At 44.2% G+C, this 25259-nt stretch overlaps 1 protein-coding gene across 2 annotated transcripts in view; it reads right to left on the reverse strand.

The window, feature by feature from the left end:
- The window catches only part of NELL1 (neural EGFL like 1), an 865825-nt gene that overhangs the window by 775265 nt on the left and 65301 nt on the right, over positions 1-25259 (reverse strand). For both annotated transcript variants that reach the window (XM_067749619.1, XM_067749618.1), the window contains exon 3: positions 8858-9008. In XM_067749619.1, the coding sequence (XP_067605720.1) occupies positions 8858-9008 (151 nt within the window). The remainder of the gene's footprint in view (positions 1-8857; positions 9009-25259) is intronic.

Genomic DNA, 25259 nt, shown 5'->3' on the forward strand with positions numbered 1-25259 from the left:
GTATTGCCTATATATTTAAACCAGTCTAGAGCATAAAATTCAAAAAGCCTTGAATTAAATCACGTACACAGGAAAACCTATTGTATCTCACTTACGAGTTAAAAAGAGTTTAATGAGTTTAAGGTAAAATGTTTAGAACAATGCCTGGCATTTATCAATGCTTCCAGTAATTAGTTATTATTACTATTTTTATTAATATTACTATTATTAACATTGATGCAAAAATCCTAAACATTACTAAATATAAATTTAAGGATTTCAGAAATAGTTCAACATTATGGACTCTATTAATGTAATTAATGTTAATAAATGACAGGGAAAAAACACGTAATTATCTCAAAAGGTACCCTGAAGAGGGTGTTTAATAAAATGTAACAGCTGTTCATGATTTTTTGGCCTTTTAAATCAGGCAGAAAACTAAATTTCCTTTACATGATGACTACATGTATATACATATATATCCATATACACATATACATACTATATATACACATATATACATATTTATATATATAAGCTAGATTGATTTAGTAACATGTAACAGCTGTTCATGATCTTATGACCTTTCAGTAAATCAGAAATAGATCTCAATTTCCTTTACATGTGGACTGTGTGTGTGTATATACACACACACACACACATATATAAGATAGACAGATCAGAAACTACCAGACATTATATCAAGCAGCTTAAACAGATAAGGAACACATTAAAGACAGGATTGTCTGATGTCTTCTTCCTGACTTTAATGAGGACCTTTAATATGATTATTATTCACCACTGTTATGGAGATTCCAGCCAGTATCATAAGACAAGAAAAAGGGATAGCTAGTATAAACATTGGAATGTGAGCGACATAGCTAGTATAAATACTGGAATGAGAGAGACAAAATTTTCAATATTTTTGAGTTACAAAACTGTACACTTAACAAATAAAGGGGCGTCATCTAAAAAAAAAATTAAATGCCTGGCTCATGGTACACTAAATAGCAAATGTTAGTTTAAAAAAAAAACAAGGCTTCCCTGGTGGCACAGTGGTTGAGAGTCCGCCTGCCGATGCAGGGGACACTGGTTCGTGCCCCGGTCCGGGAAGATACCACATGCCGTGGAGCGGCTGGGCCCGTGAGCCATGGCCGCTGAGCCTGTGCGTCCGGAGCCTGTGCTCCGCAACGGGAGAGGCCACAACAGTGAGAGGCCCGCGTACTGGAAAAAAAAAAAAAAAAAACAACTATTCCACATAGCTCACATAGTTTAAAAATCTAATACAAAAATCAGACAAAAGGCATCAAAAGAAAACTACAAACCAATCTCTCTCATGAATATAGATATAGAAATTAATATACTATCAAATCAAATCCAGGAATATATAAAAAGGATTATACCACATGACTAAGTGGGATTAATCCCAGGAATGCAAGCTTGGTATAATATCCAAAAATCAATTAGTATAATACACCACATCAATAGAACAGGATAAAACTACATGATCATCTTGACAGATGCAGAAAAAGCACTTGAAAAAAGTTAAAACCCTTTCATGTTAAAAAAAAACACTCAACCAACAAGGAATGGAAGAGAACCTCCTCAACCTGATGAGAGCATGTAGGAATAGAAGACAATTTCTTCAACCTGGTTAAACTCATCTAAGAAAATCCACACCTAACATCACAATTCATGGTGAAAAATTGAAAGCTTTCCTCCTTAAGATCAGAAACAAGACAAGACTATCTGTTCCCATCACTTCTATTCAACATTGTACTGGAAGTTCTACTCAGGGCAATTAGGCAAGAATATAAAAGGCACTCAGATAAGACAGAAATAAAACTCTATTTATAGATGACCTGATCTTGTAAGTAAAAATTTAAGAAATCCACTAAAAAATTATTAGAATAAATGAGATCAGCAAAGCTTCAGGATACAAGATTAATATGCAAACATAAATTTGCATTTCTATAAAGTAGCAATGAGCAAACAAGTGAAATTAATAATTCCATTTACCATAGCATCAAAAAGAATATTTAATAATTTTTTAATTTAACAAAAGCCTTGCAAAACTTATACTCTGAAACTATAAAACACTTTGAAAGAATTAAAGAAGACCTAAATAAATGGAAAGACATTCCATGGATATGATTTAATATTGTTCAGATGGCAGTACTCCCCACAATGATCTACATATTCAATGCAATCCCTTTGAAAGTACAGCTGACGTCTTTGCAGAATTTGAAAAGCTGGTCATTAATACTCATACGGAAATTCAAGAGGACTGAAATAGCCAAAACAATCTTAAAAAAGAAGAAACACAGTTGGAGGGCTCACACTTATCCATTTCAAAACTTACCACAAAGCCAAATAATCAAAAGAGTACTGGCATAAGAATAAACAAATATATCAGTGGAATAGAATTTGAGAGTCCAGAAATAAATCTTCACATTTATGGTCAACTGATCTTCAACAAGGGTACCGAGAAAATTCATTGGTCTTCAACAAACGGTGCTGGGACAACTGGCTATCCACATGCAAAAAAATGAAGTCGGACCCCTTTCTCACCATATTAAAAAACTTGACTCAAAATATATCAAAGATCTAAATATAAGAACTAAACCTATAAAACTTTTTAAAGAAATCATATGGAATAAATCTTCAGTCTCAGGATTAGGCAATAAAAGAAAAACTGGACATCAAATTTAACAACTTTTGTGCCTCAAAGAACACCATGAAGAAAGTGATAGACTCTACAGAATGGGGGAAAAAATTCTGTAAATCACATCTGATAAGGGATTTGTATCTATAAAATAACTATTACCAAATCATAAAGACACACAACCCAGTTAAAAATGGACAAATGATCTGAATAAACATTTTTTCCAAAGAGGATATATAGCAGCCAATAAGCACATGAAAAGATACGCAACATTATTTGCCACCAGGAAAATTTAAATCAAAAGCACAGTGCAATATCACTTCACACCTACTAGGATGGCTATAATCAAAAAGAAAGCTAATAACTAGCTTTTAACAGGGATGGAGAGAATTTGGAACCCTCACACACTGCTGGTGGGAATGTAAAACGGTGGAGGCACTTGGAAAAAAACAGTCCGACAACTGCACAGTTAAACACAGTGACCACTTGATTCAGCAAGTCTACTCCTAGTTAAATACCCAAGAGAATAAAAATATATGTCCACACAAAAATTTATACAAGAAAGCTTACAGCAGCATTATTCATAATAGCCAAAAAGTGGAAACAACTCCAGCGTCCCATCAATCGATGAATGGACAAATAAAAGGTGGTATGTCCAAACAATGTAATATTATTTTGCAATTGGGGAATTCCCTGGCAGTCCAGTGGTTAGGACTCTGCATTCTCACTGCCAAAGGTGCAGGTTCAGTCCCTGGTCGGGCAACTAAGATCCCACAAGCCACAACGTGTGGCCAAAAAAAAGAAAAAAGAAATGAACTACTGACACATACTACCAACACTAAAGAACTTTGAAAACATTCTTAATAAAAGAAGCCAGCTACAAAGGGCCACCTTGTATGATTCCATTTAGGCAAATCCACAGAGACAGAAAGTAGATTAGTGATTGCCTAAGGCTGGAGGACCCTTGGGGAGATTGGGGAGTGATAGCTAAGAGGTGAGGGATTTCTTTGAGAGGTAATGAAAACTTGTAAAATTGATAATGTTGATAAATGCACAACTCCGAATATACTAAAAAAACCAAATGTGAAAAAAAATTCAGCTAGGAATCTAATAGTGCCCATCATATCCTATTTGTAGCAAATGCATATTCAATTCACCTTGATCATGAGAGGTGCAATGAGGATCACACAGGAGAGAATCAAAAGAAAAACCTGGGTGTCTGACTTCCCAGATCCTTAATAGATTCCAGTTTATCAATCCAGTCTATCAAATCCCTGGATCCTCTGCTACTGAATAAAGAAGAGCCCGATTATCTTCTATACCCGGTCAAATGTGCATGCCAAATGTGTACAAAGGCAATTCGCTGCTCTAGACACTGTTACCCTGGAAAACAAAAAGAAATCTGAAAATGACTAAAGGTTCTCACATATTACAGATGGGAACATCTTTTGTATTATAAAAAGCCTAATTCGTAAATATATATTCCCCTCTACTTCTTGCATGCTGAGAGCCTCCTTAACTAGATGGTAATCTCCTTAAGCATGGAACCAGATCTTTAGTACCCACAGCCAAGTACATTTCAGATTCAGAGTTAATCCTTTATACCTTGCCTTGATTAGACTAAACAAACATGCAGGAAGGCACCACAGAATTCAGAAGTGGAGGGGAACTTATTTTCTACTTCTTTATATCTATTTCATTTGAGTCAAGACCTGAGGTTTTCCTATTACAATGAAAAATGGTCAGATGATTTCCATTCAATGACCCTTAAGGTCTATTAGAATCCTGCCGGGAAAGTAAGAGAAGGTGGCCTCAGCTGACTCTCCTGGCAACACAAAAGGCTTTTCAAAACGTTTCTTAAAGATATGGATTTTTTTAGATTCCAAAAGAGAAACCCATAAAATAGAGTTTCAAGACTTAGGATTAGACAAGGAGAAGAAATACATATTTGTTCAGAGCTGTGCACTTAACATGCACTATCTTTTTTCATCCTCACGGCCATCCTGCAAGACAGATTATTATCCCCATTTACAGATAAAGATATTGAGGTTCCAACATATTAAACAGCGGGTACTGCAAAGCTAGAAGTCAGACTCCAGCCTCTATCATGTCTGACTCTGAAGCCAGTGCTCTACTATATCGGTTGCCATTCCACTCACTTCTCACCTGCTTTGGGAAGTTCTCTGCTTCCACTGAGAAGCATTTGAAGATGCCCCACACTCTATTCTTGGACGTGTGTATGGCCCTCATACTGGGGAAGCCCTCACACCCAACCCCACAAAGCCAGTGGGGCAAGGACATGACCTTCCTATGTCTGTGAAGCTGAGGCTGACTTGACATCTCCACCCTTGGGCAATAAGAACCTGTGGTTTCTCCCAGCCTACGGAACATGTGGACCCTAACCCATGCCTGCTCACCAACACATATGGCAGCTCACTTTTGCCAGGCTGGCCCAGAAACAACCAGCTCACCGTGCTGACTGCATCCCCACAGAAGGGTCAGGGGCCATCACATCCCTTTGAGGCTGAGGGCAAACTTAACCACTGGAAAGAGGCAGAACTGTTGAGATCCTCACCTCTGTGGAAAATGTACATGGAAAGATCCTCTGCTCCAGCGAATGATCTGCTCTCCGCACCTCTCCCCACAACCAAAAAAAAAAAAATTGCGTTTCTTTCATTTCTTCCCCGTGTGACTGCCCACACTGTTCTCCCTGCTTCTATACCCTTCTCTTTCCCTTGCCTGCAGAAGTCTACCTGTTCAGCAGTCTCCCTTCTATGTGGTCTTCCTTAACCACCAATTTAATGTACTGAACTCAGTGAACTTACCACCTTTATATCACTTTTGCCTCAGTTTACCTATCTAGGTTGATATATCAAAAAGTAGGAAAAGGGAAGGTTTATCTGAACTCTGGTTCCCCAGTAGTGACCCTGACAAGATTTGAGAGCAAGTGATTTCCTAAGGAAGTGCTCCCAGGAGAGGGAGGGAGGGAGGGAGGGAAGTCCCAGCCTCAGCCTGATCCCTGGTTGCTCTGGGGGATGAATGAAGCCTCAGAGAATGACTGGCCTCTGGGCATTGAAGGCCAGGGAACTAGGCTTCCATACTCCCACACTCATGAGTCAATCATTGACTCCAGGCTGCCTGGGGAGGAAGTGAACTCCTAGACACTTCCGCTCTCAGTATAGTAGGGTGAAGGGGCTATAGAGGCTGAGGGTCAGTGCTCTGAGGCAAGTTGTAAGGTGTCAATCTTCAGAAGCAAAGCCCATAGAAGCCAGGTGAAGGGCACACAGAACCTACACAAGAGATGTGAGGGGGTCAAGGGAGAGCACCACCGTGTCTGCTGCAAGGTCAAGGTAGGGCTGGCTTCATGGGCATGTGACCAGTGCATTTGCACAGGATCCTGCCCTCAGGAGGGACCCACACTTGGGGGTTAATGCTCTGCAGTCACCATCTTGAAATTCTCAGTAATTTTACCTTTGACTTTGAGTTTTGTCAGTGAAGTCCGATGGGACAGTAGAGCATGAACTGGGCCCTTGGAGCCTCCATTCATGTGCAGCTCCCTCCCACCACCTACCACCTCCCTGGGACCAGTTCTCAGCCACTGGCCCGGTTGCTCCTGGTGCCCAGGGCCCACCTGTCTTTCCCCAGTTGCCACCCTCTGCTTAGGCAGCGACTGTTCTGTGGGCTTGTGGGGGGCCAGCATTCTGCCACTGCTGTCCACCCCGGGGGCGGGGGGGAGGGACGGGTACAGGGGTAAGTTTGGGGAGCCACATAATTTTGAAGTTAGCTACACACTGCCTAGTAACTCCAGTCTATTACTTCTCTATTAATAGCTCTTTTTTATTCTTTAGTTTTTTTACGTGGTCATGCCTTGCTTCCCACATTGCCAAACTCTGTTAGATTTCGTTTCTTTCACTTCCCCACAAAAACTGGCACAGCACTTAGAACAGAGCAGGTGCTTCATCGGTATTTTCAATGGATTAATATAAAACTGGTATTCAGTTAAAATTGGCTGGGAGACTCCCCTGGTGGTGCAGTGGTTAAGAATCTGCCTGCCAATGAAGGAACACAGGTTCGATCCCTGGTCCAGGAAGATCCCACACGTCACAGAGCAACTAAGCCCGTGTGCCACAACTATTGAACCTGCATGCCGCAACTACTGAGCCCACGTGCCGCAACTACTGAAGCCCGTGCACTTAGAGTCCGTGCTCCACAACAAGAGAAGCCACCGCAATGAGAAGCCCGCGCACCACAACGAAGAGTAGCCCCTGCTCACTGCAACTAGAGAAAAGCCCGCGCGCAGCAATGAAGACCCAACGCGGCCAAAAATAAATAAATAAAAATAAAATTGGCTGGGAGGTTCCAGTTCAGGATGGTGACACAGGTAGATCCCGAGTGCACCTCGTCCTCCACACTAAGTCTACAGCTACCTATGGAACATTTTCCTCTGGAAAAAACCTAAAGGCTGGCTGAGCACATGGGACAAATGATGGGAAAAAAAAAAAAAAAAACTGCATCGAAGCAGATAGGATAGGGTGAGACATAATCTCACTGTAAACCCCAGCCCCAGTTCAGAGACCCAGAGTCAGTAGGGAACTTAAAACCCAAAGCTTCTCCTTAAGAAGCAAAGAGTTTGAACCCCACATCAGGCACCCCACCTCTTAACACCTGCACCTAAGAGACAATCCTCCACAACGTCTAGCTGCGAAAACCAAAGAGGCTCGTGTCCACAAGACCCACAAGGCTGTAATGACCTGAGAAAAGAGCTCACACACTGGGACTCACCCAGCTCGGGGCCCAGATCAGAGGAAGCCTCTGGCGCCCAGACTTCACGTGAAAGAGGCTCATTTGCTTATAATAAAGCATTGGCCTGAGGGGCAGGCATCTAATCTAACACACACATCCAGGAACCTGCTGGAACCCTCTCCAGAAGGAAGACTGGCAGCCGTGACATCCTCCCTCTGCAAACTCCAGAGGGTCAGTATCTCCCAGAAGGGAGCTCTTACACCATGCGGTGCCCTGGTTTTTAGAGCTGCCACCCAAGGAACACCCTTGATTCCCTGGCTCTGGAGCCCAGCTCCTGGGTCCCATGGGACCAAAACAGTCGAAGAGACAGTCCTTGGCAGGCTGTCACCCCCAGGGCACTACACAGACAGCAGACTGAAATACCGCCAGTCTCTCTGAGAAAGAGATCTGTTTGCTTGTCCAGGAGCTTTGGTCTGGGGAGAAGGCTTCCAGCACGCTTACAGGGGCCAACAGAGGGGCTCTAAGGGAATGGAGGTTCGTGGACACAATCTTTCCCCTCACCCTCTGCTTTGCCACAGCTCACCAGTATATCCCAGAAAGGACCTTATATCCTTGTCTTAGATTATCTAATAATCATTACTTTGAACTCCCAAATAGCGTGACCTTTCTCAAACTTAAAACCATTATGTAGTTTCCCATCATCTACGGGGACTTTAGTCCAAGTTTTTCAACACAGCATCAGAGCTTTGGAATGATCTCGTTTCCACCTGCCTCTATGATACCACCTATCTCTGCCTGCCTCAAACACCTCAGCCCCCACCCCACACACTTTGTGTCATCTACTTACCCACTTACCGGTTCCTTCCCCAAATCATCACAACCTCTTCCTTGAATGTTTTTCTTCCTATTCCTTACTCCTTCCCATTCAGCCTGTCAAACATCTACTCACTTGATTTCCTTATACAGTCATCATCTTCTCTGAACCTTTTCCTGGCTCACTACAAAGCTTAGCAGAATTGCCTACTACCTTTATTCCCTAAACACAAGCTTCCAGCACTGCATCTACAATTCTTCGTGACATTCATTTGTCCATATTCCCTACTAGCTTGTGTGATGCGATCCTTAGAATAAACACTCTGTATTATTCACCTTAATGTTCCCAGCGTCAAGCACAGTTCCTACATAAAATAAACACAATGAAGGCTTACTGGAGGTTCTTGGTAAATGTAACTTGCTTGATGGCCTAAATCTGATGGATAGCATGTAGTTTTATATGAGCAAAGTCTACCAGGAGATAGAAAATAGGTGAGAAAGATATCTTAAGGCAAAGTCAGTCCATGAATGTGTTCAACAGTCACGAGGCTTCAGCAAGCCGAACATTTTCCTGGAGCTCCAGGAAATTCCAAGGCATTCTGTACAGCCCATGAATGCTAGGTAGATATTTTTGAGAAGTAGAAAGCTCTTTCTTACCTGTGTTCCAGTTCTCGAATGGACAGTATCACTCCTGAACTGGATGGCTTCTGCTGTACAGTGGCCAGAAAGGTGAATTCGCTCTTATTCCGGAACAGCTGAATTAATTTGTCACTCACGTGAGGGGCTGCGTGGATCTCCCTTTCTATATCTAGGAGTCAAGAAGGAACAGAAGGGAGAAAGAAGAGGAAATGGAGGAGGAGAAGAGGAAGGAAAGGAGGAATACAGACGGGAAAAGAGGAGAGGGAATACAAGAAGGAAAAGGAGAAAAGATGCACAGTTAAAAATGCCTTGTCCAGAGGGTCCACGGTACATTCTCCCTTCTCCCCTCTTGTCAGTAGTTTTCCGTTTTCAGGCGCCACCCACCACTCCACACGGCTGCGCGCATTCAAGGCAAAGCCTGGGCATGCCGTCTCAGCCACCGTGCCCGCTTGTCACTTTGACAAGTTCACAATTGGCCAGCCGGTGATTTTCTGACAGGAACTGTGATGGGACACGGAGCAATCTGGCCTGCTGCAAACAGATTAAGCTGCTGAAAATAAGGTGAGAGGCAGTCTGATAAATGGGGTCCAAAATTCAGAGAATCCTGAGTCTAATAGGATCCAGGGCCACTCAGCAGTCTCTAATTTCCCTTTTCCCGTGGCCTCAGCTTCTTTCTCTCCACAATGCATCTAGGGAAACCCGTCCTTGCCTTGTACCCAAAAGAGATTTACTAGAGCTAATAATGCCAGACAACTCTGCTTTTGCTTAAAGGATAAATACAAGGCATGCCCATGATCCATCAGCGCGCCTGGAATTCCTCTGTAAACATGCAGCGGATGACTGTCCTCGTGAAATGTTTATTAAGGTTGAGGCCAATTCAGCAGGCCAGAGGTGTGCGAGTCCAGCTAATCCTGCTACTGGACAGAAATCTTTCTTTCTGCAACATCCGCATAATGAGAGACATCCCTCATTTCCGGCTCACCCTTGTCATGATAAACTGGGCATTACATCACTATTTTACACTACACTTTCTGGCAGCAGAAAGTGGGCACCAAGGGAGCTGAATTAGAGAAAACTATTCAGAGGATGACAAATGAACACCAAAGACGTGTTTGGTGGCCTTCTCTCATGCCCTGACCACGTCCTCTGATGGTAATGGTAACTACTTGGGTATTTCTCCAGGACTGCCCGAGGAAGCTTTGAAAAACATAGAACTGCATTATTTACAATAGCCAAGATACGGAAACAACCTAAGTGCCCATTAACAGATGAATGGATAAAGAAGCTGTGGTATATATATATACCATGGAATCCTACTCAGCCATAAAAAAGAATGAAATATTGCCATTTGCCGCAAGATAGATGGACTTGCAGGGCATTATGCTTAATTAAAATAAGTCAGACAAAGACAAATATTGTATGATATCACTTATATGTGGAATCTAAAAGAAACAACAAACTAGTGAATATAACCAAAAAGAAGCAGACTCACAGATACAGAGAACAAACTAGTGGTTACAAGTGGGGAGTACACAGGGGTGGGGCAGTGGGAGGTACAAGCTATTGAGCGTAAGACAGGCTCAAGGATGTATTGTACAACACAGAGACTATAGCCAATATTTTGTAATAACTGTAAATGGAAAGTAACCTTTAAAAATTGTATTAAAAACATTTTAAAAGAAAAACATAGAACTGCAAAGGCTGCATGGCCCAAGCAACATCACAGACTTGTATTCGGACCCTGAAGAACCTCATCCTGAAGAGTGGTTTTTAACAAAAAGAAATCCTTGAATTCTTGACCTCAGGCCTCAGTCTTCTCATCTGCAAAATGAGGGGCTTGGACTAGGTGATTTCTCAGGGCCTCCCCAGCTTTATCTCCTATAACTCTATACACTGCTGTTTCAAGTCTGCAGCACAGAACACCAGTCTTGCAGCTGTTCAAGTCTAGGCTATGCACAGTGGGAAGCAAGGTTGGTCCTCTTCCAAGGAGGGACCCAACCCAAGAACACTGTACCCACAGAAAACCTACCTCAATGACATTTGCCTTTCTGCCCAAAGAAAGGCTTTCACTACTTTACTACTAAGCGGCATGCTGTCAGCTTCTGTCCAGGGCTGAGATAAGAGACAGCCACTTAGGGAATGCTTTTATGCCTTCTACAGAATCCTAGCCGAAGACTCTCCAGGATGATATTCAAAACCAATTAAACGTATGAACAAATCACTCTGTAAACTAGAGATCATTAGCCAATGTTTGTTAATGTTATTTTTATTATTACTACTACTGGGCAAAGAGCCTCATAATATATTTTACCTAGAATTTGGTGCCAGAAAAGACACTTGGTTCTTGATTAACTTTGTCGTTTACTTTTTTTTTCCTGTTTGCTACTTCCTACTTTACCCATCAATTAGGAATCAACTGATTGTCGGTGGCTGCCCAGGGAGCTCATTAGAGGATTCTGAAGCTTAGGCCCAATGCAAAGAGGGCCATGATTGATCAGCAATGCCTACTAGGGGAGTTAATATCACATCAATTACGGGTATCCTCACCTCTCATTCAATTCTCCCTGGGGGAGTATCATCAAGCCAGATGGCCAATGACCCCCAAACTTATATCTGCAACCTCAACCTCTCCCTTAAGTAACAGACTCATATATGCAGTGTCCTTCTGAACATCTCCATATTCAGTATCTGAATATCTAACACCAAGTTGTATTCGCCCACTGAGCTCTTGTTCTCTCCCCCAACCCTCTCTTATCTCCTAGAGTTCCCAGTCTTAGTAAATGGAAACACCTACTTCCTCAGGCCAAAAAACTAGAAATTGTCCTCAATTTTTTCTTTTCCTACACGCTCCGTATTCAATCCGAGAGTGTGTCATGAGGGCTCCCATGTCTGGCATCTGTCCATTTCTTCCCAGCTGTACTCTTCAAACTCTTGTCCAAGCTGCCATCATCTCTCCAACTGCATCCTCACTGGTCTCCGTGTTACCTTCCCTTCTCCATCCTCCACACAGCAGCCCAAGTGCCCTTCTTAAGGCAGAAATCAGGATCATTTCCATCTCTTGCCTAAAACCCTCCAGTGGCTTCCCATCGCTCCCGGGATAAAATCAGGCTCTTCCGCATGGCCCGCACAGTCACACACAAATGCCTCTTGCCTACCTCTCCCTTCTCCCCCAGCTCTCACTGCAAATGCAACCTCCTGGCCACTCCCTCCAACGGGGCCCCCATTAATGTCTAAAATGCCACTTTGGTGACTTCCTTCAGACCACTTATCACAGTATATGTATTGTGATCAACTATTTCCTTGTATCACTTACCATAATCTTGTTTCATGTTCCTTACCTTATTTCCTTTCTTTCCCCACTAGGATGAAATAGCTCTACCTAGTCAATTTTCGAGAAACACTAAAAATGCTAATGTGATGAGGAAGCATCAGTAAAAACGTGTTAGGTGAAGGAAGGAGGCTGAAGAATGGAGGAGAGAAATTAAACGAGGGTGTTCACAAGCTCTTCTCTGCCTAATGTAGAAGAAACTTCACTTCCATTTTCCCTGACTTACAGGGTGAGGAGGGTGGTGATTTTCAATGTCAACAAACATATACCTGTGTTAACGCTGTGTCAGGTATCAGCAAAAAGGTAAAAACCGTTTCTGGCATCCAGGACAGCTACATAAGCAAGACAGTTACTTGGTGAAAACAGAGTAGGGCAATGCATAAAAGAAGGAAGGAAGGGACCCGGGGAGGCTGGGGATGACATCATACAGGACGTAACTTTGAGCCTGAGTCAAAAAAGATGAATAAGCATTTACTAGACAGGAGAAATAGAGAGAAGAGGGCATTCCTTGCAGGATCGCTGTGAGGCTATGAACACCCAGGTGAGAAATAGAGAGAAGAGGGCATTCCTTGCAGGATCGCTGTGAGGCTATGAACACCCAGGTGTTTTCCATTATCCTGGCGTTTTTCTTTCTCTGCAAGCCTCTGTCACTAAAAGTCCAGCAGGAGAGCATCTACTCAATCTAACATTGGAGGGAACTCTCCACTGATTGGTGAGTTGAGAGAGCAAAGACAGCAGCAGCCAGAAACAGGACGAAACAGACACACCAGGGCAGCTGGCCTCAGTCTTGAGTGATGGTGAATTCAGGCGACGTCTCCGTAATCACAGCATGTGTACACTAAGAACCTCGACACGTGGCAGAACCTCCATATAGACATAGCACCTCCTTCTAGCCTGAGTCCCACATAAGCTTGTGGTTAAGATTGGCCCCGAAAGATAAAGCAACACTTGCTAATTTGAAAGGACAGTTGGCTTTTCATTTCTAAGTAGAGAGGAAATTTGCCATTTCAGAACTGCCAACTGTCCACAGGGCAATTCCTACTGTGTGGAGAGAGGCACATGTCCCCCTGTTAGGTCCTGGGGCCCTTCTTTGAGAACTTCAGATGTTATTGATCCAAGCACTTTCAAAGCAGCAGAAATCACAAGCAGAAAGTAATAGGGACACCAGAAGACTCCCACTTAATGTGTAAAGGATTTCTATCTCCATGAACAAGTTCACGATAATATCCCATTAAACCTCCATTAGCTCCAGGAGCCTGAATGATAAAAAGCAAACACGTGTATGGCTTACGATGGTGCCAAGCGCAGGGTTAACTGCTTTGCGCATATCATCTAATTACAATAATCTTAGGAGTAGCCATTATTATTTTTCCTACTTTACATATGAGAAAAGTAAGGTTTACAGAATTTAAATGACTTTCTAAAAGACACTGTGCTAGGAGTCCACGTTCTGAGATCCCAACCTGGCAGGCTGGTCCCATATGCTACACTCTTCACTGTGCTATGTCTACGGTTTGCCAATATGTAGGACCTCAGGGCTTGGTGCCTGTGGAAAAGGGACAAACCATCATATACCCAGCGCCCGACACTGTATCCACTCGGGAAATATTTATGAACAATCTATTCGTACAACCCCTGAGCTAAATAACAATCCCCCATTTTACAGGTAAAGAAACTGAGACACATAAGTTTTATGGCTTGCCCAAGGTCACACAACATGACTGGAGATAAAACTGAGTCTTGCCCCAGCAGAGGTGATCAGGACATTCCATAGCATCCGCCTGGCACTCCTGCTTACGTTTTCATTCGCCTGTCTTTCCTCTCTCCCACCTGCTTCATCCTGCGCTCCAGCCACACAAGCCTCCTGCCTCTTCTTCCCAGGGCCATATTCCTTCCCACCTTGGTATATTCTCATCTTCAGTGACCTCTCTTCTTTCTCTCTTCCGTGGATACCAGCTTAATCGTTACTCCTTCAGGCCCGCTTTCCCTGACCATCCCAGACCAGCTCGAATTCCCTATGTTGTCTTCACTGTACTTCTTGTAAATATCAAGTCTTTATGTGTCTAATCACTTTATTGTGTGTCATCCCTTCATTAATGGCTATCATGCCTACTGGACTACATTCCACAGGGAAGGTTTATCAACAGATACACTCAGCATGTTGCCTGGCACATGGTAGAACCTCGAAAAATGTTTACTGCATTAATACTATTTCTTGATTCCAAAGCCTGGAACACAACGGAGGAGGTTTACCAAAGACACTCAACTATAACCCCAACCTGCTGAGAAAAAGTACATTAACATAATGAGCCACCTAAGGGTAAAGCCAGCTAAGCATCCTTAACTCCTCTATTCGGGGACTAAACCCAAGGAACCCTGTGACACATGGTATTAATCATTTTTATAATTACTACATGACTCAAAAAAGAGATTCAGGTGGCCCCATAATTTTACTAAGTAGATCATCATGGTGGAGGAGCTAAGCTCTTCTTATAAATATTTTAAAATACTGGTAAGGAGTCAGAATGGCCATCATCAAAAAATCTAGAAACAAATGCTGGAGAGGGTGTGGAGAAAAGGGAACCCTCTTGCACTGCTGGTGGGAATGTGAATTGGTACAGCCACTATGGAGAACAGCATGGAGGTTCCTTAAAAAACTACAAACAGAACTACCATATGACCCAGCAATCCCACTACTGGGCATATACCCTGAGAAAACTGTAATTCAAAAAGAGTCATGTACCACAATGTTCATTGCAGCTCTATTTACAATAGCCAGGAGATGGAAACAACCTAAGTGTGCATCATCCGATGAATGGATAAAGAAGATGTGGCACATATATACAATGGAATATTACTCAGCCATAAAAAGAAACGAAATTGAGCTATTTGTAATGAGGTGGATGGACCCAGAGTCTGTCATACAGAGTGAAGTAAGTCAGAAAGAGAAAGACAAATACCGTATGCTAACACATATATATGGAATTTAAGAAAAAAATGTCATGAAGAACCTAAGGGTAAGACAGGAATAAAGACACAGACCTACTAGAGAATGCACTTGAGGATATGGGGAGAGGGAAGGGTAAGCTGTGACAAAGTGAGAGAGTGGCATGGACATATGTACACTACCAAACGTAAAATAGATAGCTAGTTGGAAGCAGCCGCATAGCACAGGGAGATCAGCTCGGTGCTTTGTGACCGCCTAGAGGGGTGGGATAGGGAGGGTGGGAGGGAGGGAGACGCAAGAGGGAAGAGATATGGGAACATATGTATACGTATAACTGATTCACTTTGTTATAAAGCAGAAACTAACACACTATTGTAAAGCAATTATAAAGATGTAAAAAAATAATAAATAAAAAATTCAGTGATGAACAAAGCCAACCATTTAAAAGTAGTGTTCAGAACTTCAAAAAAAAAATACTGGTAAGGAATATCAATGCATCCCCTTGTCACTAAGAAGTTAGCAAACTGTGATCACTCTTTCTCTTCACGCTGTCCCCCTACACTGGCACTATAACCTACCAGTGGTCAAGTCTCCCCACTAACCCTCATCCCTCCACCCCCATCTCAGTTGGATGCCTCATAATAAAGATAGGGGTAAAGCATGGATGCCAGCTCTATCTGAATCACAGGACAGGAGAACAACAACAAAAAAAAGGCTGATAAAGATTTTTTTAATAAAAAGACTGCACTGTATAAGCTACAAACTTGCAGTTATAAGATGAATTAAGTTCTAGGGATGTAATGTAGAGCATGGTGACTGTAGTTAACAATACCATACTGGCTACTTGAAAGTTGCTAAGGGACCTCCCTGGTGGCACAGTGGTTAAGAGTCCGCCTGCCGATGCAGGGGGCATGGGTTCGATCCCTGGTCCGGGAAGATCCCACATGCCGCGGAGCAACTAAGCCCGTGTGCCACAACTACTGAGCCTGCGCTCTAGAGCCCACGAGCCACAACTACTGAACCCGTGCTCTGCAACAAGAGAAGCCACCACAATGAGAAGCCCACACACCGCAATGAAGAGTAGCCCCCGCTCGCTGCAACTAGAGAAAGTCAGCGCACAGCAACAAAGACCCAATGCAGCCAAAAATAAATATATACATTTAAAAAAAAAAGTTGCTAAGAGATCTTAAAAGTCCTCATCACAAGAAAAAGAATTCTAATTATATGAGGCAATGGATGTTAACTAAACTTACTGAGGTAATCATTTTGCAGTATACATATATCAAATCATTAAGCTGTACACTTTAATACAATGTTTCATGCCAATTATATCTCATTAAAACTGGGGCAGGGAGGAGAGGAAGACTGCATCATATAGCAAAAAAGCTATCCAGGGAATGATTGTAAATTAGACTGTATACAATGGAAAATTACGTAGGATAACATAATATCAAAGGTACTAGAATAACACAGGAAATTCCTAGGCAATAATGTCAAACAGGGACACAATTTTATGTAGAATGTCATACCAAGTATATAAAAAATGTATTTGGTGATGCACAGCAGAAAGATATGATGGCCTTCAATCAAAATGTTAGCATTGGGAGCTAATCTGGGTGACATTTTTCTCCTTTCCACACATCTCAATTTTCTAGATTGTATTATTTCCAGAATTATTGTAAGGAAAAAACAATCAGTTTTGTTATAGAAACAGGGGAGAAGTAAAGAGGGCATCCTACAAAAGAAGAAAATAAGCATAAACCACCCAGCTTTCCATCATGAAACCATGTCTCTTTAAATTAGTGACATTCCCCCCTCCTCTCCCTCCAGCCAAGCTCAACCAGGTCTGGCTTCCCATGGAATAACACTCCCCTTCTTAAAGCAGAGGACTGGTCAGCTCCCCGAATGGCCTGCTGGGGCATTTCTCATAAGCTGAGACCCTCAGCTCATGACAGCTCAGGCTGATGGGACTGAGGTGTATTTTGGTAATAACTGACAGTCAAGTCAGGTGTCATTTTAATCCACACTCACGGTCAAGAGTCTGAGAACGCAGAGGTATGCCCACCACATGGTGGATGAAGTTGCACAGAAGTTTGTCAAGCACAGGCAAGAACATTGTTCCCAGCACGGGACGCTCTCTGGGTTGCTACAAAAGACATGAGGACAGTCCTGGTCCCGGCCCTCTGCGAACTGCTCACTCATCCATCCGACCATTAGCTCATTAATTCTTCACCTTTAAAACCTTTATCGAGCACTCTTCTGAACCAGGCACTGTGGACACAAAACTGACGAAAACACATCTTTTATCTGCCAGGGGCTAAGCATCTAGTAATAAAGACACAAACATATGGGGCTTCCCTGGTGGCGCAGTGGTTGAGAGTCCGCCTGCCGATGCAGAGGACACGGGTTCGTGCCCCGGTCCGGGAAGATCCCACATGCCGCGGAGCGGCTGGGCCCGTGAGCCATGGCCGCTGAGCCTGCGCGTCCGGAGCCTGTGCTCCGCAACGGGAGAGGCCACAACAGGGAGAGGCCCGCATACTGCCAAAAAAAAAAAGACACAAACATAAATGAATGGGAACTGTTCAGTTGTTCAGTTCAGAGGCAAAAGAATAGTATGCTCAGGAGGCAACACATGGCTGGAAATAACCTGGAGCAGGACCAGAGAGCTCCCCCTCAGAGACCTGATCCTCCCGATAAGGGACAGTGCGGGGCAGCGGTTAAGCGCTCAGACTCTGGAGCCTGACTGGCTCATATTCCAGCTTCACCACTTACTAGTTGTGTGACCATGGACTCATTAACCTCTCTGTGCCTCAGCTTCCTCGTCTGTAAAATGGGAATAAAACTGCATCTGTCTCATAGAGCTAGTATAAGATTCACACATGTTAATCTCTTAAAACAGTGCCTGCCACACAGGAAGAACAGGCCAACTGTTTATCTGGAACACAGCTGGGGCAGGCCCTGAGTCCTGGAGGATGGGGTGTACCAAGCTATGCCAACCACCACCCTGCCAGGAGAGGCTTGGGGCTGTGGCAGATTATGGCTGTGGCCCAGCAGGAGGGCAACGGGCGGGTCAGCAGGGGTTGCCAGCCATGGCTGGAGGCATGAGTGGCCAGTTCTCTCTTCTCTTAAACTAAAAAGTGGGCAGAGTCTATTGAGCTCCCAGGTACTCCAATCTAGGTCCAGCCAACCGACCGACATCCAAACATCTTTGAATTTTTGCTGTGTGCTGGATGTTGAGCTAAGGACTTTAAATATACTTCCTAATTTAATCCTCACAGCAGCCCAGGGATGTCAGTATTGCTATCTCCATCTTATAAATGAGGCACAAAGAGTTAAGAAACTTAGAAAGTTTCTTAAGTTAAGAGTTAAGTATCGTTAAGTATCGTTAAGAGTTAAGTATCGTCACTGGATTTCAAACTCAGATCTGTGTACTGCCAATCACGGCACACCACCGCCTCTGCCCTGTTCACCCATCTCAGCCCAACTGGTGTTTGAATGCCAGCTCCACCATGTAGCCTCTGTGAGAGGTTGGGTAACTCAGCTTCCTTCCTTCATCCTTGAGTTGCCCCATGCGTAAACACAGTGGTAATACCACCCACGTGGCAGGGCTCAGTAAGGAGTGATGAATACATGGAGTGTGCCTACCATATAGCTTGTGCGCCAGAAGTATTTCCCCTTCCCTGGCCTCTTTAGGACAGCATTTCCGAGACGCTTTGCAAAGGTGGCTCAGAAATCTACACACTGGAAGCCTGAGCTTTAACATTTGCCAATGGGTTCACACATGACCACATTTCATATTCATAATAACCACTAGGTAGGCATTAATAACCTCCCTTTAAAGATAAGGAATCTCTGGTGTGTACAAGTTAAGTGACTCACCCAAGATCCTACCTCCAGCAAGTACAGATGTGTCTTCTGACTCCAGCTTCCCAGCTCTTTCTGTATATTTCTGTACGACTTCCCTAATCCCCAGACAAGGAAGAACCTTTAAACTTCTCCACTGCACTCCAATGCCAGGTCTCCCCTATCTAAGGGGCATCGCTCCTCCAAAACCCTAAACCGCCCCATATATTGAACATGCACTCTCTAGCCTGTTTGAAAAGTTTGGAGCAGTGGGCTAACCTAATTATAATTACTTCCCTTTTGTGCACAGGCCTAATTCTCAGGCTTAAGAGAGACATTTTCAATGCTGTACTGGCCTTGACCATGCCACATCTACTCAAATTCAATAGTGAACAGTGAGGCATCATGTTCAACCGCCAAGCTCTCTAGTTTATGATTATTCATTATAAATCATTTTTACATGTTGCTTCAAATACTGTTCAAGAATAAAAATCTGCTGGCATTGAAATGCAGTGATTTTAATATGCAAACCTCCTACAGAGATGATGTCTCATTTTAATTATTGTTTCGGTTTAATGGGTTTTCATTAAATTAAAGGATGGTGCAATTACGAGGGTGAACAGCTAATGTTTCAAAGGCAAGCTCCCGTGGCTCTGTGGGCAAAGAGATAGTTGTGGCATCTACAAGCAGAAAGCGACACTCTTCCAGATAAGCCTGTATTCCGCCTGATGGAAAACAGCGCTTTCTTTTCCCAGCTTTCGCAACAGAGCTGGCATCTCATCATGGTGATAGGCAGAGAGCTCTAAGCGTGTGTTTTACTTGAGGTATCTTAATCACATAACTCTTCTATCAGGAATCCAAGCACCCCTGTTCATGAGGCCAGGAAGTGCTCTTAAAAGCCCACAGCCCGCAAAGCTAGATGCCAAACCACAGGAAGATGCTCCTGATGTATCTGAGGTCTTCCCCCTCACATACGAGTGATTTACTTGGTTTTGTGGATGAGTGTCTGACTTCCCACCTCTGGGAAAGTGGTCCAACTTCAACACAGGCTGCAACGGCCAAAATCATATTAATTAGCAAGCCGTCAGGAGCTCAAGTGAGAAACAATGTTGGTGGCCTCGGAGATTTCACCCCAGAAACTGCACAAATTTAGCACTTGGGGACCAACAGGGTAGCATTAGCTCAGAGGTGAAAGAATGAATGAGAAGTAAGGAATGAGGGGAGGGTCAGAGGTAAAATCTGCTTTATTGGGGTCCCAGTGGTCAGAGGTGAGGGGTATGACTCCAGGGTGGAGGGGGTAGGGACTCTGCATGGCAGAAGTCTGTAGCTGGGGAGAGGGAGGCAGCTTGGCAAACCTCAAATGTGCGATTTCTTTCTCTCCAAGTAAGCTGAAGGAAAAAGAGGAACGCTACAGGAGGTCCTTCCAGAAGTAATTGGCCTATTAGGTTAGGGCAGGCCCGGTCACTATACATGCCAAGAAAGTAATATGGGAACGTCTCACTATGCTATGCAAAGGAGGGAAAAAGAAATCCTTTCCACAACAGAGAAATCATAAAGCAGCATCGGTCCCAGGTAACACAGCAAGAACTAAGTGATGAATGAGGTACCCTCTCGGCTCAGCACCGCCCTACCCCCAGCCTGAGACTGACCACCTGTCAGGGCCCATACTTGCTGGCATGGCCACTGGAGAAGGTGCTCTGCTCTATTATTTCAAGTGCCCTGAATATTTCCAAAGGGATAATAATTTGGAACTCCTCAGTGGAATGCTTTCTTTTCAGCTCCTTTATTTCCACTGTCCTAAAAAGTAGATCATCAGCTCTAAGATCACATGTGTTAATCTAATTACATGCCTTGTTAGCTCATTAGTTCCAGAGTCACTGCTGGGGAGGTCTCCCGCACTATTCATCTATCTGCAATGCTCGCTGGGTGTGCTTCCTGGCTCCCGGAAAGTGTCATTACAGGCCTTTCAGACCCTGTGCTGAGGAGGGTCAGTAAAGCTTTCTGAACACCTGAAACTCCAGGCTGTGAACAGAAGCTCCAGGAAATGTGGGGTGAGTGCAGAATGGGGTGAGTGCAGAAAGGGGCTCTGGGTGTGGATTCTGGCAGACGTGCTGTGCTCCTTTGAAAACTGACCTCTTAATGTTTACTAGGATGAGAATACAATCTTTAATGTCACCCTTAAAATGAACCGCTGGAGATGCTGCTTGCCTGAATTCAAAGCCCATTGCCGTCTGGCTACTGGATCCTTCTCCACCAATTTCCCGCGGCCACCCTCCCAAACAAGATCTACAACCAAGGGCTCAAATTACAAGCCCTACCTACTGAGGCTTCTGTAAAGAAATGAACATGTTGGTTTGGGGGAAAATTGGTCTTTGATCGTTGTTGCCACACATAATTTGGCTCTGGCACGTCCTAGGGTAACAACGCTGAGTCAGTTTTCAGTAAATTACTCCTTCAGTGTTTTAAATAGTGTCTTTATGATTAATTCATCTCAAAGGGTGCCCGGTAGGTTTCCAAGGAGTCTTTTCTACCTGGGTATGATCTGACTCAGCCAGAAGATTTTTTTTTTTTTAATTTTTGGCCATGCCCCACTGCATGTGGGATCTTAGCTGCCCGACCAGGGATCAAACCCCGCACCCCCTGCAGTGGGAGCACAGCGTCCTAACCCCTGGACCGCCGGGGAAGTCCCTGCAGATACTCTTTCAGCCACAAACCACCTGAACCTCTGCCACCACGAGTGGTTGTTCGCTGACCCTCTGGCGAGCTCTCTCGGGCCCCAGGTGAGCCCTGGGAATGCAGAACACGTGTGGTGCCTGGGGCAGTGCCCGGCACAGGTGAGGAGCTCCACGGGCATGGGATCTCAACTCTCCTCCCACCTGGAGTTCCAGCCACCATGCCGATGCAAAACCTGCCCATCTCGCGAGACCCAACCCAATTCCTCTAGCTCCGTGAAGCTCTGGAGCCCCCAGTTCAGCGTGCTTTCCCCCTTCACTCCAAAATTCAATCATTCGCTCAAACATATTCTCGGGGCGTGTTCTCTGTGGCAGGCGCTGGGCCACGGTGAGTAGGACAGACTTGGTCTAGACAGAGACATCCAGCCAGTATTTGTAGCTACACTGACCACTACCACCCATTGTGACCCATCTTACATTCTGCATCTTGCCAAATCCAATAGTCAGTTCTCTATCCTCGGCCTAACTAACCTCTCAGCAACCTCCCAACCGTTGTCCTCTCCCTCCTTTTTGAGGCACTCTGTTTTTTTGTTTTTTTGGTTTTTTTTTTTTTGTGGTACGCGGGCCTCTCACTGTTGTGGCCTCTCCCGTTGCGGAGCACAGGCTCCGGACGCGCAGGCTCAGCGGCCATGGCTCACGGGCCCAGCCACTCCGCAGCATGTGGGATCTTCCCGGACCGGGGCACGAACCCGTGTCCCCTGCATCGGCAGGCGGACTCTCAACCACTGCGCCACCAGGGAAGCCCTGAGGCACTCTGTCTTTTGGACACTGCATTCTTCTGGGTTTCCTCCCACCTCTCCAGCCATCTTGAGGCTCCTTCATGCCCTCATCTGCCTGCTCTCTGTCAGGGTGTCTCAGGGTACATCCGTGCATCAGCAAGCCCTGAGCTCCACCTCCATCACCACCGAGACCCTCCATCCTCTTGACTGTAATACTGCAGCAGTTGTCAAATGCCAGCTTGCTTCCACTTGTTTCTTTCCCCCTCCTCTCCTCTCCCCACTCCTCTCTGACTCTCTCTCTCTCTCTCATGTAGCAATTGGAGAATCAAGGAAATCTTTTTCATACTTAAATCACATCATATCAATCCCGTCGACCCCTTACTTTAAACCCTCAAACAGGTGCCTGTATTGGTTTCCTGTTGCTGCTATAACAAATCACTGCAACCTTAGTGGCTTAAAACAACACGAACTTATTATCCCACGGTTCTGGAGGTCAGAAGGCTGAAATGGGTTTCACTGGACCAAAACTAAGATGCGGGCAGGACCACCTTCCCTCCAGAAGCTCTTTGGGAGAATCCATTTACCTTGCCTTTTCCGTGGTTCAGGTCCCCTTCCTAATCCTCCAACTTAGCTTTGTAGCAACGTAGAATCTCTCTCTGCCGCCATCTTTGCATCACCCGCTCTCTGACGGAACTTCCTGTTTCCCTCTTATAGGACGCTTGTGATTACATTGGGCCCACCTGGATAATGCAGGATCACCTCCCCACCAAAAGATGCTTAACTTAATCACATCTTCGAAGTTGTTTTTAATCATGTAAAGTAACACAGTCACAGGTTCTGGGGATTAGGACAGAATATCTTTGGGTGGGGGAGGGTCATTTCTCAACCTACCACACTGACCAGCACAATTGGAATAAGACCCTAATTCCTTACAATGGCCTGAAAGACCCTGCGTGGCTTGGTGTTGCTGCTGGGGCTGAAACAAAGACCAAGCTTTTACTTTGGCCCTGGCCGCACTCTCCGACCTCCTCGGGTACTTCCACCCACACTGGCCATCTTTGTGCCCCTTAAACTTGTTTGATCCAAGGGTTTTTGTACCAGCTCTTCCAAAAATGTCAGCTCTGGAGCAAAACAGCCTGAATTCAATTCTCAGCTTTGCCACTTACTGGACCTAACCTTGGCCACATGATTTAACCTCCCTGTGCCTCTGTTTTCCTTTCTGTAAAATGGGGCTCATAATACCCATCTCCCTGTTACAACTATTATGGATTATTTTAAGGATGAAATTAGTTAACAAATATAAAGAATCTAAAACAGTGCCTAGCACATAAAAAGTGTTCATCATTAATCATGTAAGTGATCAGGAATGATACTATTATCTTTGCATGGCTGGCTTCTTCATTCAGGCATCAGATCAAACACCTCCTCTGCAAGGAAGCCTTCCCCAATAATCCTATCTATCTAAAGTCTCTCCTCTCCTTCTTTCTCTCCTCGGTATTGCTGTTTTATTTCCTTCAGAGTCTATATGGCTATCTATAGTTACTAATTTATGAGTATACTTGTTCACTGTGATTCCCCATCAATGCTGGAACCGAAGTTTCAGGAACCCAGAGACTCTGTCTTTTCTCCGCTACATCTCTAACAGCCAGAACAGTGCCCATCATATGGGTGTGCAATAAACATTTTTGAATGAATGAATACGATCTATTTCTGGTTCTCTCATCCCTGCACCTGGACCAAGGGCCCCCAAGCGCAGAGCATCTTCCACATTCCTCTTGTGCAAACAGGACCCAGCACAGTGGCTGGCACCCGGCAGCACAGCAGACTCCCAGTTAATGCTTGCTGATTGATTAATATATAAATGAGCTTTAGAGGCACCTTTAAGATAAGGGCTCTAAAAAAAAGATTGTCCTCCAGCCAGTCACTCAAAGAGGGAACGGATTCCAAAGTTACACATGGAAAAAAGCGAGATTCAAAGCAAAAGTCCAGCATAGAAAACAGACTGTGGTTGCCAAGTGCGGAAGGGATTGGGGGAAACATGGAGTCAGAGGTTGGGATTAGCAGATGCAAAGTATTATATATAGAATGGATAAACAACAAGGTCCTAGTGTATTACTATATTCAATATCCTATGAGAAACCATAATGGAAAAGAATATTAAAAAAAGAATATATGTATAACTAAATCTCTTTGCTGTACAGTAGAAATTAACACATTATAGATCAACTATACTTCAACTAAAAAAACAAAACTAAAAATTTTAAAAAACAAAGCAGATGTCCAGGAAGCTGTGCTCCCAAGCTTGCCCTGTCCCCAGCACACACTAGTGGGTCGGGCAGCTTTCTAATCATGGTGAGATCTTCGATTTAAAGGAAATATCAAAAAGGATGCTGTGGCTAGCTTATGCATGAAACATACAGTTAAAAGCCAATTGCCAGGGCAACTTCTGCCAAGCCCTAAGTACCTGTCACCCTGTGTTTCTCCTTTCCACTGATGCCTGCAGCTCATAAATGCCTAGGCAGACGGGGGCCTTCTCCTTTAAGGTACCTCACACCCGGAGACTCAGGAAAGTAGTCTGGGGTGAAGACGGCATCAGGATTTATTTGTTTAAGTATCCGAAGTGATTGTAAGAAGCAGTCACAGCTGAGAACTGGGTCCTGTGCGGAGTCCTGGCTCCAGGTCCAAAGTGATAAAGTGACCAGCCTCAGGCCAGGCGCAGCGCCAGCATGTTAGTTTAGCCTTCAGTGTCTTCCACCGCTCTCCCAACCTACACATCACATTTCATCAAGTCCAAGGTGGCACAGATTACAAGATACACCGTTATTTTACACACCCTACAAAGAACACCAAA

This window comes from Pseudorca crassidens, chromosome 9 (genome assembly GCF_039906515.1).
Source record: "Pseudorca crassidens isolate mPseCra1 chromosome 9, mPseCra1.hap1, whole genome shotgun sequence".
Classification (NCBI taxonomy): Eukaryota; Metazoa; Chordata; class Mammalia; order Artiodactyla; family Delphinidae; genus Pseudorca; species Pseudorca crassidens.